The sequence below is a fragment of the Ochlerotatus camptorhynchus genome, unplaced genomic scaffold (genome assembly GCF_037179485.1).
Source record: "Ochlerotatus camptorhynchus isolate MF236.1 unplaced genomic scaffold, CSIRO-AGI_Acam_v1.1 ptg000105l, whole genome shotgun sequence".
NCBI lineage: Eukaryota > Metazoa > Arthropoda > Insecta > Diptera > Culicidae > Ochlerotatus > Ochlerotatus camptorhynchus.
In genome coordinates, this window is record NW_027040595.1 from 3,702,741 (window position 1) to 3,728,047 (window position 25,307).

General features: G+C 40.9%; 1 protein-coding gene across 2 annotated transcripts in view; it reads left to right on the forward strand.

The window, feature by feature from the left end:
• The window catches only part of LOC135699297 (potassium voltage-gated channel protein Shab-like), a 430,144-nt gene that overhangs the window by 258,969 nt on the left and 145,868 nt on the right, over window positions 1-25,307 (forward strand). Inside the window, exons 4-6 of one of the 2 annotated variants that reach the window (XM_065219523.1) lie at window positions 15,019-15,442; window positions 15,901-16,299; window positions 16,367-16,901. In XM_065219523.1, coding sequence (XP_065075595.1) covers window positions 15,174-15,442; window positions 15,901-16,299; window positions 16,367-16,901 — 1,203 coding nt within the window. In that variant the 5' untranslated portion in view covers window positions 15,019-15,173. Of the gene's footprint in view, window positions 1-15,018; window positions 16,300-16,366; window positions 16,902-25,307 lie in introns of those variants that run through there. The other variant, XM_065219524.1, reaches the window with a different exon arrangement.

Consider the following 25,307-nt stretch of genomic DNA (forward strand, 5'->3'; position numbering starts at 1 on the left):
ACACGGTGTAAGGTACACGACCAAACAACATGCTCGATATCGTGATAACCAGTGCCACACACACATAAATTGCTGCCTGAGAGCCCAATTCGATAGAAGTGCGAGTCTAACGAGCAGTGATTGGACATAAGCCTTGATATAACGCGTATAAAGTCGCGGCTCATGTCCAACCCTTTGAACCATGGTTTGTTCGACACCTGTGGGAGAATAGAATGTAACCATCTTCCCAATTCACCATCATTCCATTTTTGTTGCCAACTGATGAGGACTTGCTGGCGAGCAATGGAGAAAAATTCGTTGAAGGCGATTTGTCGCTCAAAAATATCGCCTTCCATAGCGCCCACCTTAGCCAATGAGTCCGCTTTCTCATTACCCGGAATTGAGCAATGAGATGGGACCCAAGCTAAGGTGATAGTATAGGAGCAGTTAGATAAAGCACTCAGTTTAGATCGTATTTCAGGCAGGAAATACGAGGAGTGCTTCATGGGCCTCATTGAACGAATAGCCTCCAATGAGCTAAGACTATCCGTAAAAATGAAATAATGGTCAGAAGGTAGTGAGGCAATTCGCTCTACTGCGTAAAATATAGCTGCGAGTTCCGCAACGTATACGGAGCATGGTTTCTGCAGTTTATAGGAGGCGCTATGAAATTGATTAAATACACCAAATCCAGTGGAAGCATTTATGGTTGACCCATCTGTGAAAAATCTTTTATCGTTACTTACATGGTGGTACTTGATTGCAAAAATTGAGGGAACAACCATCGACCGATGGTGATCTGGTATTCCATGGATTTCTTGCATCATGGTCAGATCAAAATTTACAGAGGAACTATAGAAGGCTTGGAAGCAATCACGATTGGAGATTAATGAAGAAGGACCAACCTCCAGCGTCATGTACTCATAGTACAAACTCATGAATCTTGTTTGAGGATTTTGGTCGAGCAGCTTCTCAAAGTGTTCTATTACCAAAGGATTCAATACTTCACAACGGATGAGGAACCGGAAAGACAGCTCAGCGAAACGATCTGTCAGTGGGAGAACACCCGCGAGTACTTCGAGGCTCATCGTATGCGTCGAGTGCATACAGCCAAGCGCGATTCGGAGGCAACGGTATTGAACTCGTTGCAGCTTCAAGATATGTGTTTTCGCCGCGGATTGAAAGCAGAAGCTACCGTACTCTAGAACCGACAAGATGGTTGTTCGATACAACCTGATAAGATCTTCCGGGTGTGCTCCCCACCAAGTTCCGGTAATTGTACGAAGAAAATTGATTCTTTGTTGGCATTTTTGTTTTAGATACGCAATATGTTTTCCCCATGTGCATTTGGAATCGAACCAGACACCTAAATACTTGAAAGATATACTTTGAGTGATTGTTCTACCCTTTAGTTGAAGCTGTAACTGTGCAGGATGATGCTTCCTAGAAAAAACAACCAACTCAGTTTTCTCCGGAGAGAATTCGATACCCAGCTTCATAGCCCAAGTAGACAAATTGTCTAAGGTATCTTGCAATGGTCCTTGCAGGTCCGGTGCACTTGGCCCTATAACGGACACAACGCCGTCATCTGCAAGCTGCCTTAGCGAGCAATTTTCATCAAGACAACCATCAATGTCTTTAACGTAAAAATTATAAAGAAGGGGGCTTAAACATGAGCCCTGGGGGAGACCCATGTAACTAATTCGTGAAGTTGACGAGTTTCCATGAGAAAAGCTCATATATTTCTCAGACAACAAGTTGCTCAAATAGTTGTTCATAATTGGTGAAAGCCCACTATCGTGGAGTTAGCCATTCCATTGTCTCAAGCGATGAGAGACGAGTGGTGAACACATACACATGAGCTCCATAATCTCATCGTGCACGGTTCGGTTCCAGTCTGCTCCGATTTATTATTTTTTTTGTTAACATTATTTTTCATAAGGCATCAATGAAATGCATACTGATTTCTTGTGGCTAAAATTCATAAGTGTTTCTTGTGGAATTCTTACGTTCTATTGTCTGCGTGTAAGGTGTCGAAGTATCCTTGGTTTAAAGGGTTGGAGGTGGGTCGAGACTTCCTTCGTGTGATGTCTCGCCTAATGTCCGATCACTATTCGCTAAGCGCTCACTTGTTCCGTGTTGGGCTGGAGGACAGTAATCTCTGTGAATGTGGACAAGGTTACCAGGACGCAGATCACATTATTTTGTCATGTGCTGAGCACCGTGGAGTCAGATCCGAATTGTACGATTCCCTTCGGTATCGAGGTAGACAACCTAATGTCCCAGTTCGGGATATTTTGGCTAGACGCGATCAGGAGTTTATGGAACTCATATATGTTTAATTTAAGAATATGAACCCTAGATTGTTAGTTTGATTAACCTTGTGTTTAGTTTGTATTTTCTGTGTGTGTGGGTGTTTTTTTTTTGTATATTTGTTTCTGTAATAATTGTATAATTACAGAGTTGATATAACTTTGATAGGATTAAGTAGGGGAAATGCTCAATTTTGACATGTGGATACATTGTGTTTCAGAGCATCTATTGGCCAAATGTGAGTGCTCTAGGACTTTGTTTACCCCCTGACGATAATAGGTTAAGATATTGCCGAAGTCAACATTTCCCCTACATGTTTTAGAAATAGTAAAAATTTTGAAAAATAAATCATATTCCAAATCTCCTTCTCCTTCTCCCGATCCATATAATTGTCATCCACTAACCTCGAGAAGACCGCGAGTAATCGGTTAAATCCTTTAATTTTTGATTTAAGACATTTATAATGTGTAACAAAAATAATAACTTGGCTCTGTAAAGTTTATTCGATTGAGCCTGTACAAATAAAGTAATTAACAAAAAAAAGTCAAGCCTTTACGAAATTCTTAAATCTATTTGCCTCAGCGTATTATTCCGCTTTTACAATAAATCTCTAGCTTGGATTATTTATATAAATCAGTGGTGTCAAGTGCGGCTTAGTAGGTTTGGGCAAAGGCACAAAGTAGAGAATACCATCGGTACATAACATCATTTTATGCAGGTGATGTATATTTAATGAACGTCTTAAGAATAACTGCTACAAATGTGGATTGAAGCAGTACCGGATTTAGGATCCGGGATGCCCGCAGCTGCTTTCATTAGGGGGGCCCATATCAATTGGTTTCAAAGTATGAAATTTACATTAAAATACTAAAAAATGCAGGGATTATAAACTAGCACAAATATGTTTTTGACACAGGACTATGGCTTTGTGGAATATACTGGGGTGAAAACCAAAAAATGGTGTGACGAAATAGTGTCAGGTTTTAAACACATGCAACTTGACCATTTATTAAGGGATTTCAATTCTTATGAGACCATTTGATTTATTTTCCATGTAAGATTAGTTTGGTATACATATTGTCAATGAGACTAATTAAAACTGAGTAGCATTGTGTGTGTGTATTCCCTCTAACCCCCACTGGACGGCAGTTTTATTATGGAAGAACTCTCTTTACAATGTCGCATTTATGGTCATTGTAGACAGCTTTAGTCCGGGAGTTAGAAGGTGATAGCTCTATTGCAGATCCAGCAACCCATTTCATTGTGATAGCTCTATTGCAGATCCAGCAACCCATTTCATAATGCCTGGACAGTCACGTCCATTCCGATGTTACTTTCACTCACAATAAGTCCCGCATGTATGCATCACCGTTATCAAATGGATATTGGTTATACATACACACTTCCAGGTTCGAATATTTTTTTTTTCAAACCTGGCATGTATTTAGTTTAATTTTTATATTTTTTTTTTCTATAATTGGAAAGCTCTCACCATATTCTGCTCTTCCGCCGTCGTTAATTGCATCTTTTGGAATCCCTTGGACTTTTTCTCTAACGCTTCGTATTTCATTCCGTGCTTCACCGGCAATTTCCTTCCGTAGATCGTTCTTGGTTGGTTCTAATATGATTCCGCCTTTTTTGGTCGGTTTCAGGTCCACCATCTGTCATTGAATTGCCATGGTGATCTGAAACGAGGCTTACGTCCAAAGTCGCTGGTCCACCGAGCGCTCCGTGTGCAAAAAGAGAATTAAAGAAATACGAAAGGGATCAGTTTCAAGAAGTGACAGTTTCATCAGATTCCCCAACTAACCATACTCAAGCAAAGTAAGAATATACAAGCTATATTGCGACTATATGGTTACTTGGGTACTCATATGGCCGTCAGAATGGTTCATCGGTTGCGAAGTGAAGTATTTCTGAAAGTGATGCGTTATATTTCTCAATGTTTTGATTTTATCCTAACGTTACCTCAATGCACAGACAAGCAGACATAACACATTGAACACTCATCATTGTAAACCCTACCGCCATCTGTCGTATATACTTCTATGGACAATACACTCCACAGATGGTTGTAGTGTGTAAACGTCAAACGCTAGGGAATTGATTATGTGCACCACAAGTGGTGTTACTACCAACTAAGAAGCATTTAAATTGACCGTTAAAAATGAGTTCGATGAACGTTTTAAGAGTGTTATGTATGCTTGTCTGTGATCATACCTTCACTATAGCAACATCGGGTAATCTGCGAAAGTACTTGCATTTTTCTCAGGCACTTTTGATCTAACTGCAATTACTCTCTCAAACTCGAAATTTGCCACGACCAAATTGGCACAACGACGCCCTATACGCTCTCTGACCGAAGCGCAGGGAATTATTATAAATTTATTGATGTGGTATTAAATTATTAACTAAATATTTTATTTATTCGTCCCTTGTTATATTAGCAGCCAGCCAGCCCCCCCCCCCCTCCCTTATAAAATTAAAATAATAAGCTGCTCTACTTAATTTTACTAGGCACAATCGAATGAACTTTACAGTGCCACGATTAAATATTCAATATGCAACATACTAAATACAACAAATCTTAAAACTATAGTCAACAGGTTCAATACAAAACATACTTTATCTTCCGCCATCTTATAATATTCTTACATTAGAACAGGATTCACTTCCAGTGGTCCAGATATGGCACTATCTTTAAAGGGGGGCAAAGCGCATCCATTGTAGAAATGGTGGTGGTCTTCACTTATACACTCATTACGGGCAGTTTGATTCCAAGGTTGACAATAGAAGGATCTACCATGCAAACTGCAGATGATGAACAATGATCACCACACAATGATTGCTGCCGAGTCACAGACGATCGCGTCATACACATCGAGAGGTACGTCTGCTTCTGTTCACAACTAAACGACCATTCCGACGACCATTTTGTTTTCCCTTTGTTGGGTACATTTTTCCACTGCGAACAGTTATGTGATCTATTGTGGAGGGCCCCGGTTTAATGTATGCCACATCAGGGTGTTGTATCACTATTTGATTGAAAGATTTCCACTAGCTGACTATAGACGTTATCCCAGTAAAGTATTATAGAACGAATGAACTTTATTGCTTTACTGGGAAAAGTCATCCATACATCTGAGGGCTGTATTAAACCCTCATCGAAAAATGTTTTCCTTTTATGAAAAAGTGCTGCACAGTTACATAGTAAATGTTCCAAGTTTTCACTCTTACGTTGCATAATCGACACTTGTCATCTTCCAATTTTCCTAGCTGTTTAAAATAATATTTACTTGAACAGTGGCCCGTGACTAGGCCACTAAAAGTACATAGATCTTTTTTGGAAAAACTAAGAAGTCTTTGAGTTGTTCCTTTATTAGGTGATATAAATCTTTTGGACTGTCGACCTGTTTTAGTGTTTTTTTTTTTCCAAATGTTATCTATCATCGATTTTTCCCAGTTGTTAAGTTTCATTTTGAGGGCACATTCTGAGGCCCCACAAAATGGTTCTGGACCTTGGAATAGTTTTGATGATCCCAATCTTGCTAATAAATCTGCCTTTTCATTACCTTCAACCCCACAGTGTCCAGGTACCCAAACTGTACTATTTTTAGCCACCTGCTGTAGTCATTGAATGCATTCTTAAACCAGTTTAGAAGAACATGTAACGGACCTCAATGCTTTTAGGGCAGCTTGACTGTCAGAGAAAATATATATATATAAGTATATATATATATATATATATTTGTATGTTTGTAATTACGACGTTTCCAAACCGTAGTACATTCAATAATTGCCTGTATATCTGCTTGAAATACGGTTGGCCACTTACCCATAGATATTGATATGTTGACAACAATGTTACCCCAGCGCCAACTCTGTTGTTTAATTTGGAGCCATCTGTGTAGAAAATTACTGATCCTGGTTGAATATTAGGTGCGACTAGGTTCAGTGACGTTGAATAGTCTTTCAAAGTTATACTGTCTATTTATCCAGTCTTCATGAGTTAACACAGAATTAATCTTAAATTCCTTCAAAATACTGAGGTCCCCATCAAAAATCTGTTTTGTCCTTTTTAACCTAAGTGCGTTTCTTTCGGCTTCTAACTACACAAATATATGTAAGGGAAGAAAATTTAACATTGTATCTAGTGCTTTAGACGACGTGCTACGAATTGCTCCTGTGATGGAAATTATAACAAGTCTTTGCAACTTTTCGAGGTTTTTTTTTTTGAGTATATTTAACCTTTGTTTTTGGCTTGCAAACTAATGATGCATATGTTATTCTGGGTCTTACTATAGCCTTATAGATCCAATCGATTATTTTAGGTTTCAGTCCCCATTTATTACCAAATGTTTTTTTTTGCTTATCCACTAAGACTAATTTAGTATCCTCCAAATGCAAATCTACTAATCTATTCTAATATCTATATGCAATCTTCACACTGCCGTACTCTAACGGAACTATCAACTCTATGCTTTCATCTACTCCATCTATCGTATAAAAATTACCACTACAGTCTGTTATTTGAAATTAGCATCTTCAACTATGTAAATCGTTGACTTCACGTAGAAGTAATGCTAAAACATATAGTCAAAGATTTAATATGTCAAACACATTCTTTGCAACCTCTTTGTGTCTCTTACCTATTCAAAATATGATCATAGCATCTAATTATTTCATGATTGAACAAAACATTGAATTAGCTGAAATGAGTATTTGCAACCTTGGTTTCAATTTTAGCATGCAAGGATATTTACATCACCATTAAAATTCATAATTTTTTGGTGTGTTTTTTGAATCATCACAGGGCGGATTTCATCATTTCCTGGTGATTTAAATGGTTCAAACGAATTTACAGCCCATTCAGCTCTTGCGTGAGTAAAAATACGACTTGCTAGATCTTGCTGTCCTGCCTGGCCATTTATTGCCCAGTTATTTTTGCAATATCATGAGGTTCTTCGAAAACTTCTGTGCTGGTCTTCTCTGATCCAGTCAGTGTATCAAAGGAAGTCATATTTTTTTTCCGACGACCATACTACATAATCTGTTTCTGCGGTTTAACATAACTAATTCTGTACATGAGTAATGCAAATCTATGATAGAATCTTACATTTACCCGTTGTGTGTATGCGAAGGTTTAAAAGGTGACTATTATTTAAAATGCAGCTTACCATAAAGTAGGAGAGATATAAGTCCTAAAAAAACACACCCAACGTGACTTAAACACTTCGAAGCGTCAACAGTTTTACACCTGTTACTGAGGTAACCGCTTGTTACAAAGACGTACAACATCCACAACATCGTATTATTACCCTTCTAGCACCATTTATAACTATAATAAGGACGTCACAGCTCGTTACAAATGCTCACCCGTTGGCATGCAACGATCTACTCGCAACTACGGGAAGCCAAAGTTAAGCATTCACTCAACGTGCTTTTTATCGAACTACCCAGCGCCACCACTATACCACATAACCTGTGGGGTTCGTTACTTCGTCCAAACCATTTCCCCAGTACGTATAGTATATATGCAACTGGTTTTCGTGTAGGCTTGATCTTGTTAAAACGCGAAAGCATTTCTGCTTCAATAACTACTACCCTTACGCCTGCCACAACCTTCCAATTTTCCTGAAGCACATCTGAAAACAAAAAAAAAGCTCAATTTTAAAGTCGGTTGCGTGTTGGAGCTGTAGAAATGAAAAATGTGCAGTGTCGAGTCAGTGTCGAGACATGTCAGGTCAAGTGAATTCTACTGGAATCGGTTCTACAAGTCATTCGTCAACGGCGAGGAGATTTTTTTCGATTTTGTTTAAGTATAAATCATTAAGAAAATGCGATGCATGTGGAATCAAATTTGTTTCGAAAGCATTGGTTGACTTCTTTTTCATTCATTTCGAATGTGTGATGGTAATTGAAATGTAAACAAAATCATTCCCAGAAATGTACGCCGTAATGGTACTACCTAACAGTGACTATTTGCTTCATATTCGACATCGCGTGACTTTACTGCTGACATGATTGCTTGCTTGGGTTGGAAGAGTGCAATTTTAGCTCTCGTGTCAAGTCACAGGTCACAAATTGAACAAGCTCCAATTTCAAGTGCCTTTTGAAATATTTTAATTTGTCATGTTTTGTTTTTTCCCGTGCAACCGTTTTTGATTTTTTGGCACGTGCTATAAGAACAACATTTCATAATGTGGAAAAAATGGAATGAAAAATATTGAAATGTGGTAAGGGAAACGGCCTAAACGCCCCTAATTTGGCCCATACATAAATTCAGTAATCGACTGAATTTTCAATAGCGACCAAAAATATCCATTAGTACCGTTCCAATGACGCGTTCATCTAGATAAAATTGATAAATAGCAGATTTTTAGCATAGGCCAACATTAAAGCCATTTCCCCTAATTATTTTTTTTTTCGACACACACAGAGTAGACGTCTGGTCATGGCTATACGTTCCTATTATGGTGTGATCGAATTATGGCCTGTGGAACTCCCATATTCCATAATTCAAAAACACCATAATAGGAACATTGGTACATGATTGGTACATCATCCTCAGATAAAATATGTTGTAATTAAAACGATTGACAATAAATTATTTAGCTACATGGAATTAAACAAAATACAACCATTACATTCACTTGTATGACCAACTATGAGCATGAACATTATTTGTATGATAAATTATGAGCACATCCACGCAAACAATGAATGTTAGTTCCATTTACTATCATCTTCTGTACATGAACATCGCAGCCAATGTTAGAAGTTGACCTTGCAGATGATGCAATGATTTTTAATCTTCTTTTTTTTCTCCGTGTTCTGTATAGAATTTTACCTGTTTATGCAAGCAAGCATTTGTCTTGATTTTAATGTATAACATGGTAAAACAACTCACACACTTGCCTCACTTGCCCAAGTAACAGTTCAAGCTGAACATTAAGAACAGAAGCTGATTAAAGGGTGATACGGTCAAAATTTGGTCAATATCAACTTGACGTATTTCTTTCAATTTTGCATTTTAAAAACCTGAACACCCCTCATTTTGAAGGTGTGTGTGTGTAGAACGTTGCTCCTATTTTGATTTTGGAATTCACTCTTCAGTTGTCAAAATGCCGTATAAGCAAGAAGAGCAGCGTATCAAAATTTTGCTCACGCATCGCGAAAATCCGAGCTACTCGCACGCAAAGTTGGCAAAATCGCTAAAAGTTGCCAAATCAACCGTTACAAATGTAATTAAAGTGTTTGGGGAACGTTTGTCGACAGCCAGGAAGTCTGGATCGGGGGGAAATTGAAAACCGGAAGCCGCTGAGACGACAAAGAGAGTTGCCGGTAGTTTCAAGCGAAACCCTAACCTCTCTCTCCGAGATGCCGCAAATAAGCTGGGTGTATCGTCTACAACCGTGCATCGAGCCAAAAAACGAGCCGGACTATCGACTTACAAGAAGGTAGTGACTCCAAATCGCGATGATAAACAAAATACGACGGCCAAAGCGCGATCCCGGAGGCTGTACACGACGATGCTGACGAAGTTTGACTGCGTGGTAATGGACGACGAAACCTACGTCAAAGCCGACTACAAGCAGCTTCCGGGACAGGAGTTTATACGGAAAAAGGAAGGGGAAAGGTAGCAGATGTTTTCAAGCACATGAAACTGTCAAAGTTCGCAAAGAAATATCTGGTTTGGCAAGCCATTTGTACCTGTGGCTTGAAAAGCAGCATTTTCATAGCTTCCGGGACTGTCAACCAAGAAATTTACGTGAAAGAGTGTTTGAATAAACGTCTGCTGCCTTTCCTGAAGAAACACGGTTGTTCCGTACTGTTTTGGCCGGATTTGGCATCTTGCCATTACGGTAAAAAGGCCATGGAGTGGTACGCCGCCAACAACGTGCAGGTGGTTCCCAAGGACAAGAACCCTCCCAACACGCCAGAGCTCCGCCCAATTGAGAAATACTGGGCTATTGTCAAGCGGAACCTAAAGAAGACCAAAAAAACTGCTAAGGGCGAGCAGCAGTTCAAGGCAAACTGGCTTTCTGCGGCGAAGAAGGTGGACAAGGTGGCTGTACAAAATCTGATGGCAGGGGTCAAGCGTAAGGCCCGGCAATTCGGATTTGGAAAAGCGGAAGCCTAACTGAATATTTTTCCTGAATTTTATACTAATTGAACTTGAAAAAGAAATTTAATTTGATTTTTTAAATAAACGATTTCACCGATTTACACGCGTTTTCCCTTGACCAAATTTTGACCGTATCACCCTATATTGATTGATTTAAGGTGTACAAAGCTGATTAACATCAGGCTGTATATATAGTTGATTAGTAGTGCATGAAGCGAATTGTATCCCTATAATCCAACCTCAATAGGTTAGCTGATCCAAAGATTGCGTTACACATATTTTGATAGCTTGATTTATTAAATGTCGTCAGTGTCTGTGTCACTCGTTGCATATCCGACATTTTAGTTCTACTAAATTCACTGCCTACCTTTCTAATCACAAGCTGTGGCAGCAATAGAGACAAGGATAAGGAGATTTTTAGGGATAGTTCCAGGAACTTCTGTGTTTTGACTGTTTACCACTTTATATTGCACTGAATTTTCAGACCGCATTCCAAAAAAAATACTCAACTATGGCACTAAAATAGCATCCAAATGACCATCAAAATAAATCGCGTGCTTGTGTCCACATGATAAGTGCACTTGAAAATGAGAGGAATGTTTAACTTGTGCACCTTTATTAAGGAAGCTTTCAGCCTGAGGCTGGTTCTTCTCCAATGTTCCGGAGTCGGACGTTTAATCGTAGAAGGTAGCATATTCCAATTTACCACACCTCTGACGAACATTGTGCTTGCGTAACCTGACGTGTTGTTCGGTGGAAGGATCAAATTTTGCGATCGGTGGCTTTGAAACGGGATCAACTTCTGGAAGAACGCTGGTGGGAAACACGTTTTGGCAAGTTTCCGGTGGTGGTACCACACATCCTAGGAACGATGTTATCCGGACTGGTATCCGCTCCGCATATCACTAGCATAGCGCTCGATACTGGCTCGAAGCATGGACAGGCGAACACAACGTGGTCGGCGGTCTCCTCGACGCCAGCACACGTGGGGCAGATGGGAGTACTTGCATGTCCGAACCTATGCAGGTAGCTCCTAAAGCAGCCATGGCCTGACAGGAACTGTGTAAGGTGGAAGTTTACTTCCTCGTGGCGCCTGTTGACCTAGCTTGATACGGAAGGTATCAAGCGGTAAGTCCACCTCCCCTTTGTGGAGTTTTCCCACTCCGATTGCCATCTCGCGGTCGACACAACTCGCGCGTTGTTGCGCACCCCTCGAACGGTCCTCGCGTCATAGCACACCACGTCCTTCTTAATGATAAGGCTGATTGGCATCATCCCTGCTATGACACAGACGGCCTCTCTCGAGATAGTGCGGTATGCTCTGGCCACCCTCAAGCACATTAGCCTGTGTGTGCTCTCTAATTTCCGCCTGTAGCAGTCAATATCCAGTACCGCAGCCCACGCAGGGCCGCCGTATCTGAGGATAGATACTACGACCCCAGCGAGGAGCCTGCGCTTACTGGCATTCACTGCCGAGCTGTTTGACATCATGCGGGATAATGCCCCCACAGCCGTAGACGCTCTCATGCAGGCGTACTCGACGTGGCAGCCGAAGCTGAGCTTATCATCGAGCATAACCCCCAAGAGTTTCAGAGAGCGCACAGACCTAATTGTGCTTCCGCCGACTGTCAACGTCACATGCTGTACTGACATGCGATTGTTGACTACGACCACTTCCGTCTTGTGATGGGCAAGCTCCAGTTTCCTGGATCTCATCCATTCCTCCACCAGCTTGACGCAGTGAGCCGCTGTCAGCTCTACCTCCTCGAGGGATTCCCCATAGACTGCCAGTGTGACATCGTCGGCAAAACCTACAATTTTCACGCCTACCGGGAATCTTATCCTCAACAATCCATCGTACATGACGTTCCATAACACCGGGCCCAGGATGGAGCCTTGTGGCACTCCTACGGTGACTCTTACGCATTTTTCGCCATCTTCTGTGTCGTACGGCAACACACGATTCTGGAATTAGCTTTCCAGAATCTTGTACAGCCCTCCGGGAGTTTGGAGCTGGTGTAGCGAGCGGGCTATCACCCCCCAGCACGCGCTGTTGAACCCGTTCTTCACGTCTAGGGTTACCACCGCGCAGTAGCGAATGCCCCTTCGTTTCCGGTGGACCACTTCTGCCGTCTGGATGACGTCACGGATGGCTTCCACCGTGGATCTGTCCTTACGGAACCCGTACTGGTTGCTTGACAGGCCGTCTACACCTTCGGTGTAAGCCGACAACCTGTTGAGGATGACCCTCTCAAGCAGTTTAACAGTGCTGTCCAGCAAACAAATGGGCCTGTATGCTGACGGGTCCCCAGGGGGTTTTCCTGGCTTCGGGAGCAGCACCAGCCTCTGCCGCTTCCACGCATCTGGGAAGATGCCTACGTCCAGACAGCCTGAAAAACAAAACGGAACATGTCTGGATTTTCCGCAACGTACCCCCGACCCTTGTGGTACGCCAGATGTTACCTCGCCAATCTCAGAACATTGATTGCCACAAAAGACAGTTTGAGTTCTTCCAAATAGTTACGAATCGACGAGGCATACTGCACCAGGGGAAAAATTAAACTTCATCACGAGTTTCAAACATAGTTTTCGAAGCGGGATTGTATCGAACGCCTTGGAAAAATCTAACAGGAGCAATATGGCGGACCCTTTCTTGTCGATTGTGGTCGCCAAATCATACACGTAACGTCGCAGTTTTGATGCTATGTCCTCTGTGAAACCCAGCTTGACATTCCGATAATAGATAGTTCTCAGAAATGAACGCCGACATTTGTTACTTTAAAAGTTTTTCAAAAACCTTCGACATCGCACACAAGATGCTGATAGGCCTGAGATTTGTCGTGTTCAAATGTGTTTTTTTTCCGTAGTGGCAGTACTTTCGCTTGCTTCCAGCACGCAGGAAAGGTAGAAGACTCAATGAGATCGTTGAAAATATAGGTGCTGCAGAACTAATGGAAGAACATTTTTTATGAAGCATATCAGCAATCCATCGAGGCCCGTTGCGTTCCACCTAACGTGCCATGTTGCGTTCACAACTCCCCAGTCTTGTACAGGATGGAAGGAGAAACTGTGAGGAGAAGCTTGTGTGGAATGCCTTTGTATGTCTTGGGATGTACTATTGGTGTAGCTTGCCAAAAACACTCGGTTTATTTCGTTTGGATCGAATTCACAGTTCGCTGACGCTTGTTTCTTACCAGCAGCAAGAGTTTTGATTCGCTTCCACAGAGTTTTGGTTGGGATCCTGTCGTCTAAGAAGCGTGTCCTTGATCAACGCGTTGGTTCGATTCCTCAGTGCTTTATATCGTTGTCATGCTTGTAACTTTGAATTCTACGATGCATTTAGCCATCACTGGTAGGCTGAATCGCGTTCCAATATTGACTTACTGATATTGTAATCAAACCACGAGTTATACGACCGCTGTTTGTTCGAAGCGGGAAACACTGATCATGGATCCGTTTGAGATGACTGTTGAAGAAATCGAGCAAATCGTCGGGGTAGTCAATGGAGTACATATTGTCCCATGCAACGGACTGTATAGCGTTTTCCAAAGCCGGAGCGTCGAAATTGACATAGTCACGATACGTTTGAATTATTGGTGCAGGCGAACCATCAAAATCCAAAGAACCGAAAATCAGATCACGTTGCGAAAGTGCAGGGAAACTAATCTGATTAAAGCGCAGAACCTTCGAATCGCAGCTAGTGATGAACAGATCCAACTGTGAGCATCCCGTATGGTGAAAGAAGGTTGGCTCGTCAACAACAGACGTCAACGCAAAACTCTGAAGTACTGTTTCGAAGTGTGCTCGCTTACTGTTTCGGGTGTTCAAGTCTGTGTTGAAATCTCCAATAAGCAAAACGGGTTTGTAACGTGCGGCAAAGTCGGCTAATTTATCGGCAAGAAAACCTGAACAGTCGTTTTCTGGGGGATTGTAAACGGCTACAATCAGCAGTTTCTCCGAGCCAAGTCGCAACTCCAACGCTAGGCATTCTGTTTTGTCTTCTGAATCGAGGTGTAGTACTGTCCCAAAGATTTTATTACACCGTAAGTTATCTTTGTAATAGATCACAATTCCACCTCCACGCCTGTACAGTCGGTCGTTGCGTAAGATTTTATATCCAGAAATGGCAATGCTAAATTTTTGTGTCAACCAGGATTCGGTGAAACATGCTACGCTGACTTTGGAGTCTTGAAGCAGGTTTCTTACTTCGTCCAGTTTGGTTGATCTCCTAGCACAGATACTTGGGGCATTTCCGTGACACACATTTAGTTTTCCGGGAAGAAGCACTGCCTCCATCCCTGCACGGGAAATGTTCGTCAGGGTGCGGCTATTTAACGAGGGCATAGAGAGCACGGAGGGAAACAATTCTTAGGGGGTTGCAAGAAAACACGAGTACAATTTTTCAACATAGTACAATCTTCACAAAATACAATATTCAACAGATCAGTGGCTCATGCTACGTAATTTTTACAACAGGCAGAAATCCTGACTGCACCACTGCTCTACGGCTAATAGGGTGCCCAAAATACAACCAATAGATACCAAAATGCCTACCGATCATCATACTTACGACCACATTTTTATTCTCTCTTTTTCAGATCCTTCCGCAGTGATTGGCGAACCGCCTACGAAGCAAGCCTTTGAAGATCCGTCGCAATAGTGATAATTAGTGTAAACAGAAGTAATGTATCGTGCAGTGCTGTTCAGTGCTACCGTTACGAATTACACGGAAATGCCTTCATCGAATCGGTGAATGCCCCTCTTGTCGGCAGGTGCCATGTCAAAAACTGCGCCACAACCACCAGCATCTCTGTTCGAATTGCCGTTGTCGAGAAGCCCATCGTCGACGTCGTCATCTCAGTCATCGTTAGCGCCGTCACTGTCGTTGAGCTCATCGGCGACCTTATCGCCACAGCCACCGATATCCTCGTCGCGAACCTCATCAGTGTCGCTCTCAGTACTCTTCATTCGGAGTGGTGCTCTGTTCGACGGTCGTGAGGCAACAGCAATCCAGCAGTTAGAGTTAGGCGCAAATTTAGTTTGTCTCAAGTTCATTAGCGTTTACGTGTTGCTAGTATCCATACTCGTACTAGTGCCCGGTTACTGTCCCGTAAGCATAGCGCATAAGGATGGCAATAGGCAAGCTAGTTTTATGAGTTGAATAGAGAAGATGTCTGGATTCATGTAGCGGTGAGTTTCATCGAAACGTAGAATCGACTACCTACCTAGATAGTTGTTTACCCTTTCTGTTTCCGGTTTTCCTCTATATAATGTTACTTTTGATGTTGTAGGGCATGCCAGCTGTCCTTCCGTACTGTAATATGAAGGAACAGTTTAAGTTTACTTATACTAGACCTACGGAAATGACTAGTTTAACCGAAGCAACTCAGGCAAAGCGATAGTTCAACTGAGTGATCTCTCTGTATCTTTGCGTCCTTCCCCTCTCTCTATCTGTTGCTTTCGTATATGTGCGTATCCAGTGGCCCTATGGTGGGCGATCGCGACCGAGAGCGTGAAGCGGTGCGCTGGGAACTGGGGGAAACTACGCCACCCCCGTTTAATAATGGTGGGCCGGGAACCATGTGCAGCGGTCCAGGAGCGCCGGGCAGTTCACTGCCAGGCGGAAGCTTCGATGATGGAACCATCAACACAACAACGAACATCGGAGGCTTTGGGGGCGGAGGAAGCAGCTCTGGTGGCTTCGGCGGAACTGGCCCACCGGGTGGAGGAGGAACAGGAGGCGGCGGTGGTACTTCGGGCGGTGGCGGAAGCACGAAGGAAGTTCGCTACGCGCCCTTCCCTGTTCAATCTCCGACACATCCTGCCTCTGCAAGTTATACGCAAATGTCTCAGGCACCGCTGCAAAGGGCACATTCCAGGTAGGCTTCATTTCAATCCCCGTATCATCACAAGATGTCATCACAGTTGGTCTCATCCCATATTCAGATCTATGTCATCAATACCACCGGAGCCCTTCATGATAATGCGCTCGAAGGCGCTCAATCGACGTGTGTTAATCAATGTAGGTGGCGTCAAACACGAAGTCCTATGGCGAACACTCGAACGGCTGCCTCACACACGACTCGGGAGACTGCGCGAGTGTAACACGCACGAAGCAATATCGGAGCTATGCGATGACTACTCACTGATAGACAACGAATACTTTTTCGATAGACACCCGAAAAGTTTTAGTTCAATGCTTAATTTCTACCGCACCGGCAAACTGCATCTGGTGGACGAGATGTGCGTGCTGGCGTTCAGCGACGACCTCGAATACTGGGGCGTCGATGAGCTGTATCTGGAGTCCTGCTGTCAACACAAGTACCACCAACGAAAGGAGCACGTTCACGAAGAAATGCGAAAAGAAGCGGAAAGTTTGCGTCAACGGGAGGAGGAAGAATTTGGAGACGGAAAATGCGCACAATATCAAAAGTACCTCTGGGAGCTCCTCGAGAAGCCGAACACTAGCTTTGCCGCTAGGGTAAGTTTAGCTCGTTAGCGAAACCATCTTCCCGAAGAGTGGGTCTCGGTAACGAGAATTTTCCTTTCCTTTTAACATAACAATCCAAATGCTCTTTTCAGGAATCATTCATCATCGATTATCGCATTAAGTTCGTGCTCTCTTTAGTTTCTTCCCGATGAAATCTTTCTGTTTCATTAGTCTCGACTCCATTCGGTTCAATCTTTCCCTGACTTTTCCCCCCTCTTCCATCGCAAATGGCAACCATAAAAAAAATGAAACAAGAAAACACTTTCTTCCCATTCGCATGAAAACAACCAGACTGTCACATTTTTGTGTGATTATTTATTCCCTTAAGCGCTACGTTTTCGCCAAAAAGACTGGAATCGAATCGAACGAATGTCGGCCGGAGCTGAGCTGATGACTTGCACAAGATAACCAACCAACAAACGGTAGAGCAGAAGGAAGGGCATTTCGGAGCGCTGCCATACGTTTCTCATCCTGCAGAGCCAGGCAAAATCCATCTCTACTCGCTCATCTGGCAATGATCCAGAAGCAATTATTTAGAAAGCTGAGTATCATGAACGGATTGAAAATTTCAATTTCGAGTCTCTAAATGGTGAACTTGCTAACTCACGTCGTGCCTGGGCTTATTCCAGGAGAAGAAACGCTCTCCCGATGTAAATTATTTTTCTCGATCGAAAAACCCAGCATCCCGGAATACTTCCCCCTGTTGGGGATTATCGAAATTAAATAATTTCCCAAGATCTGGCTGGGGGCACATGAGGAGTATGTGAAACTTAATGGAACATTGGAGGGATAAGGAAGGAAAAAGTCAATTTCGTTAATGGGTTGAAGCACTTCATCGAATCGGATGCGTCAGTGTTTTCGATGGGTGAAATTGGTGGAACTCTCATTGCGAAAAGCACTGTGAATAATGGCATTCCATTCCGGTTGAGAAAAGTGCAGAAGATGGCTGCATTGGATGGTATAACTAGATTTGCAGAGTTGTTTTTATACCGATTAGTCCGTTTTTTCTACGACACAGTCTTGTGCGGAAACATTACAAATTTAAATTTGCACCTCAGTGCACTTTCAGTTAGAGTAAACGTTCCTATAGTTGCGGTACGTTAGAAGCGTTAGGTTTCTATAGTTGTGTAAGTAGTCTTCATACGCAACTGGAATCTAAAGCTTCTAACGTACCGCAACTATAGGAGCGTTTATTCTAGTTCAGTTCAATTCTGTCAGTGGATTTAATCGGCACAATCAAAGTACAGATGGCGGTACGGCTTGTCTTTGGAAGATAAATCCTAACATAAGGAAACAATTAAGGTTCCAAATGTGATTCAAATATGGTTTTAACAACTGTAGAAGGAACTTATTGTCATCAATGGACACTCCGGAAAGAACTAGAAGCAAACTCGAATGCAACCGAAACTTCCATAACGGCTTACAGCATTCCCTTCGCATCTGCCATCGGTAAAGATTAAAAAGAGATAGCAAACTATGATTTCTCTTTCTAAGAAAACGATGTGCAATGGAATCATTTTTGTGTCGAGTCAACTTTCAGCTTGATTTTTCAACGTTGCGAATAGTCTCGCAATATCAAAGGAGCTTGTAAAATCAATATCAAGCATGATATTTTGTTGCAATATCACGCGTGATATTGCGAGCGCATGAGAGCGGAAAAATATCAGTTGATTTCTGATTTTGCCAACACTGCTAACATCTATGCATATACAAATGCACACCACTGAGCGGATGGTACAGCACAAATCAAAACACGAAGCGGTGTCATCACTCATCGCCATAATTCAGCTTCCCCAGGCCTTGATTGCGTTTGCATTCGCCAGCGTTGGCAAATGCCTTCCTACGTTATGAAATATTAAAGTAATCACTATTTCAGTGTAATTTTTGAATGGAATGCGTGCTGCGTTGGCCAAGGAAGACGGCATATTTTATTACGTTTGTTTAGCAATGATGTTGGATTGGGTGTTGGAATAATTCTGTAACAAAGGGAATGTTTTTCCATGTTTATGCTTATATAGATTATTTTGAGCAACAGCTTCGCAAATCATCAATTACAATTAGAGATTTGCATCTTAATGATACCGGTGGTGATATTGGAAACACTTTCACTCGAAAGTATCACAAAAAAGTGAAAATCTTGCCTTCGTCCTCTGCCCTCGTCTGATCATCAACGTTTGCACTGGCATCTGTCATGCTGACACCTGTCACAGCGTTGCAAGATTGTTTTAAAGTTTCTCGGTATCAAAGTTTTTAAAAAATCGTTATTTATCGGTATTTACTATTTTAATTTATATTATATTTAAGCTGTTTTTGAAAGCAAAAATTTTAACTTTTGGACTATGATCGGAAGAATTGAGAAACTTCTAGTCTCTCTATTCAAAGAAACCATAAAAAATCCAAAGGACATCCAAATGGAAGTCATAAAAGTTTCGGAAAATGGAAGTAAATTCCAGAAGTAGCCAGTTCTAGGAGAAGCCAGAAGAAGCTCGGAAAAACCTTCCAATAAAAGTCAAAAATCTATGGCTTATGGACACACTTCCAGAAGAAGGCGGAAAAAACGTCCTGAAGACGCTAGCAGACACTTCCTAAGGTAGATTGCAAGAAACTTCTGGAGAGATTCGGAAGCCAGAGCGCCTAGGGAACAGTCGAAAGAAACAAGGACATAATTCCGGAAGAAAGAGATTTCTGGGGGATGATTCAGCATTTTTTTTCTGATATTCATAAAACATCTCTGAAGACCCCGCAATGCCCCTGAAGTTTTCAGAAAATTTCTGAAACGCAATTAGGAATATTCCCTAAATTTGTGAAATATTGCCTGAGTTTCCCGGAAATCCTTTGAAATATCAGCATTTCCTTGAAACTAATTGCTCTGTCCTGATGTTCACGGAGCTTCCCTAAAGTTCTCTTAATTCTCTGAAAAAAAAGAAACTTTCCTGAAAACCATTAAATTTCCCTGAAGTTCTTTGAACTTGTGAAGTTTCCTAAATATTTCTGATGTTTTCGTAAGTTCATTGGAGTTCGCTGGACTTTCCTTAAAATTTTCGGGTTTTGGAATTTGAACATAAATTAATGAAACTATCTTTAATTTATCGGAGCTTTCTCAAAAGTCTAGACTTTTCTGATGTTTCGGAACTTCTTAAAAGTTCTTACAGCTAGTGTGAATCCGCAATAAAAATCTGGAAACGTCCCTGAAGTTCAGGGGAATTTGAAAAAACTGGCGGGAGAAAACGGAAGAACCATTCGAGCGAAGGCTGAAGAAGCTTCCAAGGGAAGTTGAAATAAGTTTTTTTCGGGAGGAATTGAGGAATAACTTATGGTGTAAGGTGGAAGAAAATTCTAGGCGAAAGTTGCAAGAAAATTCAGGAAGTTGGAAATGAACAAAAACTTTAGGAAGTTAAAAAAATGTTTAAAAAGTATTTTGCGATTCTCTAGGAATAACCGGAAAAAGCCATCGACAGTTTCTCGATTCATGGGTAGCTAAAAACGGTGAAGAAATGGAAACATTAGTCAAAAGAGTATCAAGCATATGACATTTTCAAAGATGATTTTATTTATGAATTTTGAGGGCTCAAAAATTTGAGTTATTTAAAAAGACACAAGTCTCTCACAGTAATTTTCTCCAAAATTCGAGTATGGTTAGGCAAAATTAATTTTGATCATTTAAAAAACATCGGTATAAATCGGTATACAATTCCAAAAATCGGTATTCTGAGGAATCTTATCTGTATATCGGTATCTAGTTCGGAAATCGGTATAAATACCGATGAATCGGTATATCTGGCAACGCTGTATTGAGCCCTGGTGGTGAAGTTGTCGAGGGACTTCCAACAGTTTCAATGTGCACTCACTAGATGACACTGCTATCACATAAGGATGATGTATCTATTGCCTGGTGATTAATTGAATATCTTGTTAATTAGATATCTTTGACCTAATGTAAGATTGGATTTATTATATCCACTGCAAATGTTACATACAAAAAATTTAATAGCAGTTCTTGCAATGGACTGCAGCGTACAACCAAGTTCTTCCGGAATGCATATTGTATAAACCCGTCACGAGATGATTTTCTAGTCGCATTGCATTTGGGGAAATAAACTTTGTTCCAAAAATAAGCTAACATAAAAACTTTCCGGCGACCACATTACAGAATCCGTTCATGTCGCAAAATATTGCAAATTCTGCATATTTTCAAGCCAATCTGTAATAGAATCTTACAATTCACGGTTGGGCATAAGAAATCATGTGAAATCATTCCCATGCAATGATTTCCAGCATCTGAAGTAAACTTCTAAATTAAGCTTCTAAAATAACTTTTCAAGTATTCAATTTATAAAGGCAAACAATTATTAAAATAAATCTTTCCGGTTGCTACGCTCCTCTTAGCAAAAAAAATTACTTCCGGGTGAAATAATTTCCACTTCCAGAAGAAACCATCAGTTCTTAGAAAAGTCAGACAAGATACTGTAGGAACCAACTTTTTGGCCAAAGATAAATGGCCTCCCAGTTCATCAGATCTGAATCCCTCGGATTACTTCTTGTGGTCATAAATACTGTCGAACGTGAACGAGCACAGGGTATCAAAGCCATAATCAAACAAATATGGGATGAAATCATGTTCGTTCAAACGCACAGCCTACTCTTCCTGTTCACCATCGAAATTATGCGAACATTATTAGAAATTCAAAGATAATTGCAGACTGAATTCTATGTTTTGATGGTAGAGAATTCCTAGTCAATTACAAAAAAAATGAGAAAATAACAGATAAACTGCCAACTGCCAAGTTCGATAAAACACTAAGATGATTTTAAGGACTTTCTTGACAAAATAATCATATGTATTCTCCTGATGAAAAAATTGTGAATTTACATGCTAAGAAGAGATTTTAATATCTTCGTGCATCATGACTCTGGGACATGAATACTCGAAATGTCACACTTGACAGCATTTCTCACATAATTGAAAAGAAACGTCTGAGACAAATAGTTTTTACTCATTAATAATTATCAAAATCTACGCTACGCTAAAGTTCAAAATTAACATTTTCAAGAAGCTATTTGAAATGCGAACTGAAAATCTTATCGATTGTAGTAGATTTTTTCGCCCATTTTCGCTCACATACGTGTCCTGCCGATGTGCTCTGCTTCTCAGTATCTCTTAATTTTTCCATAAAACCAAAATAACTTGACTTAAAATCGATTAACCGTAGAAAGGCTCTGATTGTGACTGGGTCAAAGTGTTGAATTCTATAAAGACGTCGTTGAAAACTTGCATTGTTCCACTCATCATTGGATCACATAATGTATTTACATGTAGATTAAGTGGGCATTCAGTGACAACTTCCGCAATTTTTACATTCCAGAAAAAGTTACTGTCGGTTTTTTTTTTGTTTTTAAGCATAGAGGTATAAACTTCATTAATTGAATTTACCGTCATTCAACACTTATTAATCACTTATCGTGTATAGCAGATTTAATCCCAGCATACAAATACATACAACATAAACATAAAATCACGCACAATTAACGATCGTTGATCAGTTCGTTAACGACTTTCACATTAAACGGAAACGTTAATTCGTTAACGTAAAATCAGCGCCGTTGATTAACGGTTAGCAATTTTACGAAAATTTGCCCACCACTTTAGATTACTCTCTTTTTAAAAGTGGACACCAACACAGGGGAATGAACCCCAGGGGAATCGTAACCAGATGAGGTAATGGAAATTTTGAATACCAAATCAACGTTTTCACCGCCGTTTGATAATTGCTGCAAATTGCATATTTCAATGTAATTACCGCAAATCAATAACTATCACGGAACATACATTATTTGGGTCGTCAACCGGACTCCAGTGAATTGCATTTGTCATTAATCAACTCTCACATGATCTGATGATAACATTTACAATGCGCGTTTAATGGAGCACTGAAATAATAACAAAATCACTGATACCTGTGCTTCCGTCCCACCGGACTAGAGCGTAACCAATTAATCGTGAAATGGACGTCGTTAGTAAAGTTGATAAATTGCATGTACACCTACCGTCCTCGTCCTAGGTAGTGCGGTACATTTGCGTGCTTTTTGACTAATGACTTATCCTGCCCCTATCCTAGCAGTTGTAAATCACGGAAATATTCAACCTGTTCAGTTACTACCAATTCCATCAGTATAAGGATTTATTTCTCTCGAACCGAGTTCCGTTGAAATGAACTTCCGTCGTCCAGCTGTACGACAACTCATTTTCACACCGGGTGAAAATTGCCTCAAACGGTAGTAGTGAAACAGAAACTAATACAGCTCGTTTTGCTCCAGACCATAAATCATGCCGGACTTGAGCCGTTTTATAAATGCCCTCCTCCGACGTTAACATTCTTTCAACAAGGCATCATGCTGCAACGACGACATTCGATCGACGACACCGACCAGTCTGCACAGAGGTAAGTTAAAATAGAAAAGCGTTCTACTCTGACTCAATTGGGTCAAGTGCACCATAGAACTGTGACAGCTCTATATTGTTTTCTTGCGTTCTGGCAACTAACTTCCTCTCGGTTTGTTCTTCCACCCGTTTTTTTAGAAAGAGTTTTTCTTTATTTACATATGCTCTCTCCGAGTAAACGTTTATTCAACAGAGAAAAATCCAAACAGTTTCTGTAGAAATTAAAAGGCAAACATTACCAGCAGACACGCACACAACCTTTTATTCCCTATATTACCTCCCAAAAAACAAAAACTACCCTCCTTCCAAATCTCAACACAAACCCGTAGAATGAGAAATTTCCCTCCGACGACTTTGACGATTCCGGTAACGAAGGACAATAACCCGCCAAACACCGACGGTACATAAGTCGTTCCAGTGCGAAGGAAACTCCTTTCACTTTTCTCCTTAACGACGCGACACCGTCATTACCGATCTCGCCGTTTCGCGCCAACACCTTTCCGTTTTCTACCTTGAAAATTAAAAAAAAAAACACGAAATCACGACTCGCAAATCTACTTCAGAAACAACTTTTTGTTTGCTCTCGAAATAACGTAGGTATGCTGCAAATGACCTTCTTCAACCGTTTCTGTCCAGTTACCTATACCCGATCGATTGTCTGTACATACCTGTAAAGCAGTATGCGCCTCCGATTCGTTCGCTTGTTTACTACACTCTACACTTTCACTTACTTTTCCGAATTCTACTTTCCTCTATAATTTATGCTACTACCTACAAATGTCCTGTCTTGATTTACCCGAACGCGCGCGAGAAAAACGCACCACCCAAACCCAAACCCAAACCCGACGACCGACGACCGGCAGGTCAGGTTGAGAGCACTTCGGTAGACAACTGTTGCGAACAATAATAACGGGTGGTGGAACTTTTTGGACAAGTGCTTAGCATCCTACCTGAAGGTTATACTTATATTTATGTATAGAAGACTGTTGCTTTTTGAGTTGTGAAGACCTTTATGGGTTCCCTCCCTTCGGCTAGTACCATTAGATTTGGTCCAGTATTTCGTCGCACGGCGAGTTATCTAAATAAGTTAGCTGCAGACTTGCGTTGATATAATGGAGTGGAATTTCAATTAGATAGGATCATGAATAAAACGAGACATTTGTTAGATAATAGGTCTAACGCAAACAGGTGATTAGTTTCGGTAATGTTCTTCTGGTACTTATATGTATTCAATGCATTTAGATAAATAATTTTTGATGCATTCTAAGAACAAGATATGCTTAGTACTCAAAAAAAGAGCTGCGTGGATTAAACGATGTCAATTAACATTAGATATTGCATCATCAGAGAGACGGCCCCGGCGTAGTGATTAGCATCCATTCCCCTCACGCCTAAGTCACGAGTTCAGATCTCATCCTCGGGCAACTCACGAATGACCCAAGAGTGTTAAAGTTACTAAGAGTAAGTGTGCCACTTATGGCACTAGTGTTCTAATTTTTAGCCCTAGCGCCTAAATTCAAATTTAGGTAAAATTTAATGTTTTTGATTGTATGGATATATAACAAAATATCGGCTTCAATTGTATCGAAATAAACTTTGAAATATTTAAAAATGTGAAATTTAAGATTGAACCAATTGAAGGACCACTAGGGCCAAAATTTTTTTGAGCCAAATTTAAATTACGATACTGAAGTCTTCCAAAATTCTAGAACTTATTCCTCAAGCAAATAATACAAGTGCCAAATGACCATTATGCTCAATAGCCTTCATTCATTTAAGGTGTTTGTTGTTCTGCACGTTTTATTCCAAATTACCCTAGTTTCAAACGGCTTTATGTCAAATGGGGTACAACACGGTAAGCTTCATTGGAAGTTATGTATATACATGTACATGTACATTAGACTGATGCAAAATTTGAAATTTTCGCTCCACAGTGCTTAAGGTGTTTCCTTGTAGAA